General features: G+C 44.4%; 1 protein-coding gene across 4 annotated transcripts in view; it reads right to left on the bottom strand.

Annotated features, from left to right (window-relative positions):
- Positions 1 to 1,323: 1,323 nt before the first annotated feature.
- mllt3 (MLLT3 super elongation complex subunit) overlaps positions 1,324 to 9,955 on the bottom strand; it is a 52,655-nt gene continuing 44,023 nt past the window's right edge. For 3 of the 4 annotated variants that reach the window (XM_045211964.1, XM_041868171.2, XM_045211962.1), the window contains exons 8-14: positions 6,979 to 7,045; positions 6,792 to 6,845; positions 6,539 to 6,680; positions 6,232 to 6,331; positions 5,555 to 5,623; positions 4,800 to 4,871; positions 1,324 to 2,822 (exon numbers count right to left, since the gene is read on the bottom strand). In XM_045211964.1, the coding sequence (XP_045067899.1) occupies positions 2,691 to 2,822; positions 4,800 to 4,871; positions 5,555 to 5,623; positions 6,232 to 6,331; positions 6,539 to 6,680; positions 6,792 to 6,845; positions 6,979 to 7,045 (636 nt within the window). In that variant the 3' untranslated portion in view covers positions 1,324 to 2,690. The remainder of the gene's footprint in view (positions 2,823 to 4,799; positions 4,872 to 5,554; positions 5,624 to 6,231; positions 6,332 to 6,538; positions 6,681 to 6,791; positions 6,846 to 6,978; positions 7,046 to 9,955) is intronic. The other variant, XM_045211963.1, reaches the window with a different exon arrangement.

The following is a 9,955-nucleotide window of genomic DNA, read 5'->3' as shown; positions in this document are numbered from 1 at the left end:
TTCAGTGACATGAATGAAACCTTGAATCACACAAAACCAATGTCCTCACAGATAGGAATTGCAACTGTGCATTTTATAGGAAATAGTCTGCAAGTCGAAAACACACAGTAATGGGTCAGATCTGGCAGAACTGACAGCAGAGACTGAGAAAATAAGTTCCACATTCAACCCAACACAAAACTGCACTACATTGCAACCTCATGTCCCCCCATACATCTCAATAGGCAAGAGACGGGAGATTGAGATGACTGCTAGTGCTAGATATACAGATGAGGATAACCGAGGGGGTGTATTCAGTAGAGCAAAACGTTCAGAATGTTGCAGATAGAAATGCAATGTATACTGTAGAGCTGAAATGACTGCCTTTGGCTATTGTTCTGTAACGTTGCGCCATCCTGAACAGACCCGAGCATTACATGTCCCATTGAAAAGGTTGGTATTGTATACCTATTCCCAGCACTCACTTCTCTCCAAAAAGAAGCGTTCATATACACTAAGTCTACAAAACATTAAGAACACCTGCTCTTTCCATGAGACAGACTGACCAGGTGAAAGCTATGATCCCTTATTGATATCACCTGTTAAATCCACTTCAATTCGTGTAGATAAAGGGGAGACGACAGGTTAAAGGCTTTTTAAACCTTGAGACATGGATTGTGTATGTGTTCCATTCAGAGGAAAATGGGCAAGACAAAATATTTAAGTGCATTTGAACAGGGTATGGTAGTAGGTGCCAGGTGCACCGGTTTAAGTGTGTGAAGAACTGCAACGCTGCTGGGTTTTTCACGCTCAACAGTTTCTAGTGTGTGTCAATGGTCCACCACCCAAAGGACATTCAGCCAACTTGACAGAATTGTGGGAAGCATTGGAGTCAACATGGGCCAGCATCCCTGTGGAACGCTTTCGACATCTTGTAGAGTCCATGCCCTGACGAATTGAGGCTGTTCTGAGGGCAAAAGGGTGTGCAACTCAATATTAGGAAGGTGTTCCTAATGTTTTGTACACTCAGTGTATACAGGAAGTAAACTTGTTGCCCTCCCAAATAAAGAAACGTGTTCACTACAGGTAACTGCAAAAGGTGGCCATTTTGGGGGGGAAAAAGCAGTGTGGTCATTTAGTCTGCCATTTGAACTGCATAACTAATTAGAAGAAAGAAATAAAGTCAAGTATAGTGATGAAATCAACAAAAAGTTAGCTGCATGTTGTGGATGCACCAGAAGCCAGTTATAGCTTTGACTAAAGCACATGTTGATTGGTATTTTAAACTATGGTAGCTTACAAATGTTATATTCTTTCAAACCTTCCAAGAAATGAAAGATGACATTATTAATCACAACGTTTATATACAAATATAAACAATATATCATGATATCCCAACCAAAACAAACATCTTTGGGCTTAGAAATTAAATTGGAGAAATTATGACAAAATGTCATTCAACAAGACATTGCAACATACAAAAAAGTCAAAACAAAATGTACAATTTACAGTGACTATTTTCACCACAGGTTGCACATGTCCTCATCTGTACAAAACACAGCATTTTTATTGTATGTCCTAAGAATACACAAACTCATAAGACTGACATGGGTCAAGCAAAAATGCAACAGTCTGCCTTTGTGTGGCCCTGTGAGTAGCTACAACCACTGGTAGTTCCTGTTGCGGAATCACTCTGCAGACTATATTTTTTTTAACTTCAATTCCTCAGGCTAGCAAAAGGACAAAGTTAATCAAAAACATTTCTCAGTTCAATTCTAATGCACAACTTTGATTTGGCAACTGAGGTCACCGTGAAATAAATAAGATTCAATGTCTTACATACGTAAGAGTACATTTTCCCCACTAAAATCCAGGCCTGCTTACAATAGATTGATCACAAACACAAAGGCTTTGTTTCAACTTGAGCTGCGGAATACAAGTGAGAGCTTGTAAAAACGACATGCAGCACACTTTGGAAAATTGCCTCGTCATCATCCAATACGTCAATTAAAGTTTTGGTACCAAGAATGGAATATACAATTGTGTTAATCACAACAATTTGAGTCCATGATTTGTGTTCAGCTCGTACCGGTGGGCACTGATGATAAATATTGTTTTGAAGAGGGTAGAGTTGCAAGCTTCACATAGCGGGACGTTTGATTGCCATTCAAGTCATCCGTGACATAAGATAATTTAAATCTTAACGTTGTCATGACAATGCGCTGCTCCACCGTCCTTCCAGAGCCGGAGAGATGCATGTTGTGAAGTGCTTGCACAAGACTAATTCCTTGTTGCTATCACACACACACCTGAAACTCAAATTCAATAAATAAAGACCGACAAATGTGGTAAGGCAGTGTTGAACATGCATCATTCATCACAAAGAAACCCCAAAAATGTAATGTACATACATGGTAATACACATTAGTTTCAAAAGCAAGGTCTCCGTTTTTTTTGTCAAATGTGGAATTATTTCAAGGCTTTCTGGGTGATATTCCTGGTCGACAGGACTCATCTTCAGGGTGACACGACACGCTGTTCCAGTCTGTCGCTCACGGGCTACCCTGGTTGCGTGGAGAGCCAGGTTCCAATGAGCAGAGTGGAGCGACCAGAATATATATATATTTTTTTTTGGAGGGGGAACAAAAAAAGAGGAAGATTCTTAAGTTCTTCCGACATTGTTCCTTGCAGCAGCCAGCAGCTCCCAGACCTCATGACGTCCCAGACGTTTCCAGGTAACTCTGGAGCTTCCGCACCGTAGTTTTGTCCAGGGAGCAGAGGTCAAAGTCAAAAGTGGTGTTTGTGATGTGGAAGTGTCCAGTCTCCTCGATGAGGTTCACTATCTGTGAGGCGAAAGAAGGCACAGATAGAAAATCAACAAAACACTCAGACTGCAGTATGTAAACCCTAATCCTAGCAAGTACGGAGGAATTGTACACATTTCTTTGTTAAATCTTCCACATTCAACATAAACAGAAACGTTCATTCCATGCATGTTCTCCTAGTAAAAAAGTAGTAGTGGTATTTCTATGACAGACTGACCAGGTGAAAGCTATGATCCCTTATTGATGTCACTTGTTAAATCCACTTCAAATCAGTGTAGATGAAGGGAGGAGACAAGTTAAAGAAGGATTCTTAAGCCTTGAGTCAATTGAGATATGGATTGTGTATGTGTGCCATTCAGAGGGTGAATGGGCAAGACAAAACATTTAAGTGCCTTTGAACGGGGTATGGTAGTAGGTGCCAGGCACACCGGTTTGTGTCAAGAACTGCAACGCTGCTAGGTTTTTCCTGTGTGTCTGAAGAATGGTCCACCACCCAAAGGACATCCAGCCAACTTAACACAACTGTGGGAATCATTGGAGTCAACATTGGCCAGCATTCCTGTGGAACGCTTTCGACACCTTGTAGAGTCCATGCCCCGACGAATCGAGGCCGTTCTGAGGGCCAAAGAGGGGGTGCAACTCAAAATTAGGAAGTTGTACCTAATGTTTGGTATACTCTGTGTATATTGACCAGCAGCAGAGTTTCCGCCCTGTACGGTCTCAGGGAGCAGCCTAGTCAGACACAATGTTGGACCACACACACAATAGACTAATTCAAAACAAATTTGTGGGAAGCGTCATTGAGCGGTGGGTGGGCTAGTGTTGGTTTTTACTACACCGAATTTGGAATGGGGACCCCCTAATTCACCCCACCGCACTCCTTGCATGTGGAACCCTGTATCAGAGCGGGAGAGGCCCTAATGGGAAATCTGCTTTTTCCTTGGCTGGTGTCTTATTGGTTCCAGCTCTCCTCCGATAGGGAAGTGTGTGTGTATATGTGTCTCTCTCGTGGTGATTACGGGAACTCCGGTGTGTCTGTGAAGCCGTGGCGGTGTTGTAACGTAATGGGTGACCCTAGCCTGATCCGTTTCATACTACAAAGCACCGGTTGGGCCTCCATGTGGAACGCATTTCTCGTCCTCCCTCCCTGAGCGCCGGCTGGACCAGGAGTGCAGGGAGACCGCCAATTGTTATGACATGGAAGATAGAACTCAGATGCTTGCAAGCCGAGTCACAACACCCCTCTTCTCCCCCACCTGTATCCGGGGAGAGGGAACCACACCAAGATTTCCGGACCTGGTTTTGGTCGGGTAGGACAGCACTTTGGCGGATACTACAGATTAATTTATATTGAAAATAAACACTCCACATTTTCTTGATTCTTCAAAAAAAAATTAACATAAATTTTTTTACTCTACAATGGCAAAAGCCCATTTTCTAATTTGTGGTTTTCCCAAAAAGAGAGATGGGGAGGAAAAATAGCGTTGGGAGGTTGGAAAGTTAATAATTCCCATGTCTCATATTCCGAGTATGTGAAACACCGCTATGACGCTCTGAACTCTCCAAGCGCTCTGAAGATTAGCTTGATTATGCCATGAGTTAATGCTCGGCTCGCTGATGTTGTGTGGGGATGAGTTTTTCCACCAATGCACAGAACCAAACATTTCATTAGGAGAGCGAGGCCGCTCCATGGCAACGGCGGCTGGGAATCTCCATTAATGCGGTCATATGATAGGCCTTGTGAACATAAGCAAGAGGACGTGTGCTTTTAGATGGAGTGGAAAAAAGGCTAACCAAATAATTAATAATTGCCAGACACCTGTATGAAGTCCTCAATTATAATGTGCTGAGTAACAGATACAGCATGCAGTCCAAACAAAACGACCCTAGCAAGCGACATCTTCCATGCAAACATGAACTACAAACGTACAGGTTTGTCCTCCGAGAACACATGTACAACAAACCCACACAAAAAAACACACTATCGGACCTCACCTGTTGTAGTATGTGCCGCTCTCTCAGCGTCATCAGTCGTCTGTGTAGCTCCACCAGCTCATCCAGGTAAGCCTGAGAGAGAGACGGAAAGCACGGCCCATCAGCATGGGGGGAGTTCAACTAAACAAGACCTTTTTGAACTGGGTCAAATCTGGATTATGTCATGTACGTGAGCCGTGGTTTGATTGAATTTGCCTGTGATGACAATGGTGCCAACTGAATTGTCCCAAAAGTGCAAACTCAAGCAAACCTCAAACTTTCAAGTGTGTATTTGATCCAGGTCTGTTACCTATTCACACCATCTGGGACTATGACAAGAAGAGTAACTGGGCCAAGTCATGATTATCAGGAAGACTGTCTCCTGTCTATTCGCAAGGGCCTTGGTGACCGCAGAGACTTCTTCAGTTTAGGACTGCACATTTGTATTTATTTATTTTACCTTTATTTAACTAGGCAAGTCAGTTAAGAACAAATTCTTATTTACAATGACGGCCTACACCGGCCAAACCCGGACAACGCTGGGCCAATTGTGCGCCGCCCTATGGGACTCCCAATCACGGCCTGTTGTGATACAGCCTGGAATCGAACCAGGGGGTCTGTAGTGACGCCTCAAGCACTGAGATGCAGTGCCTTAGACCACTGCGCCACTCGGGAGCCCATGTCCTGACTACAACAAATGTCCTGGCTACACAGCCATTCAATTACACTGATATGACCTTATCTTTGTAAAACCCAACCACAAGGAAGCTACTCACCTTGTCACAGTCAATGTTTTTATTCTTATCCTGCTTCGTTTGCTTAATGGGGCTCTTCACCTCCATTATCTGCGAGACATCAGGGTTGTATTCATCAGTACACAACGTAGCAATACGTTTCGCAATGGAAAACAAGCGTTTCTTAGACAAGTTCAGGTAGGCCCCTCACAGTTTTGACCAGTTTCCTTTCATTTCGTTCCTAGTGAATACGACCCAGATAAGGAATTACCATACATACACGCTGGTAAACCCGCTGCTTTGTTTAACCTTTACACAACTGTAATTATTTACGAGTAGCATTGTGGCTGGCGCACGAGGGAAATGCATCCTGGGAATTACAGGATGCTAATAAGACTGAGGTTTCCCTAGAAGCAGTGTCTAAAACCAATAACAGTGTTCAGTTTCATCATGAGGAACAAAGGTTTCCTACCCCCAAAGCATTTACATAAAACGATTTACATAAGCGAAAAAAACGTATTTGTTCAATTCCGTTTGGGTAATATTTTGCTGCTCTAGGATTTGAAAAATGTGTCTACAATATTGAACATCAGGGAAACCAGTTAATTTGACTGATAACATAGTGAAACCAGATGTAAGAAATGGTCCTCTGACAACAGAAGATGTATTTAAAAGAGTCTGCTAAATAAACCTACTGTTTATAATCGTATTGGTCTTACCTGGTTATTACTGGTGTTTAGTAAAGGCGGGGGCTCGTGTCGAGAGTGGGGAGAGGGGGCTGAGCTGTTCTCACTCTCAGTGCCGTCACTCAAGCTGACCCTGTAGACAAGGAGGATGATAACCATTGGAATACAATGCAACTTTATTACTGATAATGGAACATTATTCAAAATGGAGAATTACTTTTTGTGATTGTTTTTTATCCAATCGAAGAACCACACAAGAGACTAGAAACAGCACAAGGTCAGAGCAGCGTCCCTGAAGCTATTTTGAGATGAAGAGCCTTGCTTAACGGGCGCTACCTACCGGCGTTGGCGGTGCGTCATGTGCGTGTGCATTGGTCGCTCCAGGTCAGAGTCCATGTCGTTGTCATCGTCCTCCTCCTCCGATTCATCCTCGTTGTCGTCGGAGTGCAGGTCGTGAATTATCGAACGAAGGGGACCCAACACTGTGTATAGAGAGAGAACGTTCATTATGGATTTCATTTTATAGTGACTAAACTCATCATGCCCAGTCTTGTGATTCCATCCAAGGACTGTGTAGTCAAGTGTGAGGTTACCTGTGTGGGCTGTGCCAGGGACGGCCCCTACCTTCCTGCGGACGAATTCGGCCACTGTGTCCATGGAACAAAAACACAACGTATGAGTGAGGGGAAGAGATGCAACATGTTATACCCCCTTTGTGGTGGCCAATAAAAAAAGAATGATTGTCATTTCCATGTGATCTGGAGAAAAGTGTGGTGTTACCTTGGCGTTTGTGGCTGGCTGCAAAGCCTGAACTGGAACTTGAACTGGCTGGACTGGGCTGCTCCGACTGGGAAGAGGAGAGAGGAGAGAGAGAGAGATCAGAGACCCATACACTATCAGAGCTCTTCTACATGGCAAATGAACAAAAGCCAGTGCTCACAGAGTGCAAAGCCCCTTGGGTAGGGTGCAAACACTGTACACAAAACAATGAGCGAGAATAGCATAAGAGTCCGCAGCCCACACTGCAGACTCTTGGGGGGGGGTTATTCTTAAAATTGCATTGTTGGTTAAGGGCTTGTAAGTAAGCATTTCACTGTAAGGTCTACACCTGTTGTATTCGGCACATGTGACAAATAAAATGTGATTGGAGATCAAAAAGTTAGTCCAATTATCTACATTATCGTCCATCCTAAAAGGCTTAACAGTGCTTGCTTCCACCGTAAATCTGGGCTTGTCAAACCCAAACCTAGTGAAGCGTTGTAAATCTACCATCATAAGGTTGAGAGCAGTATTCACCCCCCACAAAACACACACGCAAACTGTCACACAGTTGGGCAGGAAGGCAGCCATCGAAAGGTAGACTGCAGCATCTCAACATAAAGGGAATTCTGTTCAATTCCCACATGCAAAAGGCAACACATTTCTGGGGCAAGCCAGGTAGTCTAGAAAATCCCAATTAAGCTCCCGCATACCCATCCACAAATTACATTCATACAGTTGCACGCCCATATCAACAACTCTAGCGGTCTGTGGTGAATTTGGTCCTATTCAGAGCCATCATGCTGACCAAGTTTCATACAAACCAATTCTAATGAGAAAAACATATTGATCACAATTTTGATCTTGTTTTCATCGCTGCAACTCCCCAACGGGCTCGGGAGGCGAAGGTCGAGTAATGAGTCCTCCGAAACTGCGTTTCTTCACACCTCGCCCGCTTAACCCGGAAGCCAGCTGCACCAATGTGTCGGAGGAAACACTGTTCACCTGACGACCAAGGTCAGCCTGCAGGCGCCCGGCCCACCACAAGGAATCACTAGAGCACGATGAGCCAAGTAAAGCCCCCCGGCCAAACCCTCCCCTAACCCGGACAACGCTGGGCCAATTGTGCGCCGCCCTATGGGCCTCCCGATCACGTCCGGGTTGTGATACAGCCCGGCATCGAACCAGGGGCTGTAGTGACGCCTCTAGCACTGCGATGTAGTGCCTTAGACTGCTGCGCCACTTGGGAGTCATCCACAACTTTTCTACTAGATATGTGGATCTCCCAACCATTCAATCTCTCCTTAGTGCAGTTCCTATTGGGCTTATGGTTATAGGCTGCAATAACAGCTAATATGAGTCCAGAAAGCCTATTAAGTGCATGAAATCCTTAGGAAGACAGGGCTCTGTAGGCAGGCTTGGCACCCCGGTGGCAGAGATGAAAACCCTGGCAGGGCCACTGAGGAGAGAATGTGACAGGTTTACTAGCTGGGGCGCCGGTATTTACAACGCACAACATTCACTTTCTCTTCACTGTAGAAATGCTAACGTGTGGCTGAGCAATGGCTCAGTTCCAATACCTTGAAAATGCCTCCTTCCTTCCTTAATGTATGGCCTAATCACTGATTGAACATGGTACCGATTGATGGCAGTTTGTTAACCGAGACAATTTGAGTGAACAAAAAGGGGAGGGGGTGTATGAATAAAGAGGCTCTACAGAGGACATCATGAGATCATGCCTTGTCATATCATGACACACATTATAGTACCAGGGAGGTGTACCCATCTACTACGCTCCAAATTACACCAGAAGGTCTGTGTTACCTATTACACCAACTTTCATATCAATGTCGGTCTACAACAAAAAGTTGTACATTTTGCCACTGTGTTTTAAGTCAGCGCAAAAGGGGCTAAAGCTGATAGTTCCTTTCAGGAGAGAAAGAGATGAACATCTGCAAGTTACCATTAACTTAATCCTCCTTGGAAGGCTGCACAAAAGGAAATCTGAAGAAGCCATTAAAGTTAATCTGAATTAATTTGTTTACATTCCTCTCAGATGACCCCTTGGAAGAACCAGGCCTGGGTCTCCTGAACAATACCCAACTCACAGAAGTGTTCTGGCCCTCCAGCCAAGGCAGCACAAAGCAGTGATTTACAACCAGGACAGGACTGATGCAAAATGTTTTCAGCTTCTAAACGCTTTATAGGGCAGTCTTATAAATACACCTGTTGCAACAAAGAAACGGTGGATTTAAAAACCGAATGGAGCCTGAATAGAGAAGACAAGCTCTTTTCCTGAGGCAACAAATAAGTAATTCATTGAATTGGAGGATATGGCGGGGCTTCGGTTTCCTGTCTGGCCTGTGAGGTGTGCTGCAAGGCTGTGTACGATGTCCATTCCAAATTGGGGAAGTGTCAAAAAACTTCCATTACCACACACACAAAAAAAACTCCTCCCCTCACTTCTACCAAGATCTGGGCTGAGTATTGATGCTGGCAAGGGGGGGGTAAGCCCATTAAAATCAAGCCCCCCTGTGGGGTCCGCAGAGTCATGTGGGAATCTTTGATGTTTTGTCTCACCCTTTCTTTTTGGAGCATTTTACAGCCTGTTTGTCTGTCTGGGTGTCTCACCGGCATCAAATGCATGGTCAGAGGCCTTGGTTGTAAATCAAGAGGCTTTTCTCTCAGTCTTTGGTTGTCCAGCCAAAAACGAGACACTTGTAAAAAATTATAAAGGGGATTTCAGCACTTGTGGAGAGAGCCACGTTAAAATCATCTGGTCTGGCATTCGTGCTGTGTCCCAGAGAGAGTGAATTAAAAAGAGATGGTGTGAAGGCGAGAGAGAAGTAGAGAGCGCGAGTGAAGGAGAGAGGAGAGAGCTGGAGATTACCGAGGCCTATCCCTTACCCGTCACCCTACCTTGAGTAATAGCAAAGCAGCCTCCATGTTGTAAAACGGTACATTACTTTTTTAAAGCTAGTGAAAAAGTGACTTCAAT

This window comes from Coregonus clupeaformis, chromosome 39 (genome assembly GCF_020615455.1).
Source record: "Coregonus clupeaformis isolate EN_2021a chromosome 39, ASM2061545v1, whole genome shotgun sequence".
Lineage (NCBI taxonomy): Eukaryota > Metazoa > Chordata > Actinopteri > Salmoniformes > Salmonidae > Coregonus > Coregonus clupeaformis.
This window is presented reverse-complemented; position numbering and strand designations above follow the sequence as displayed.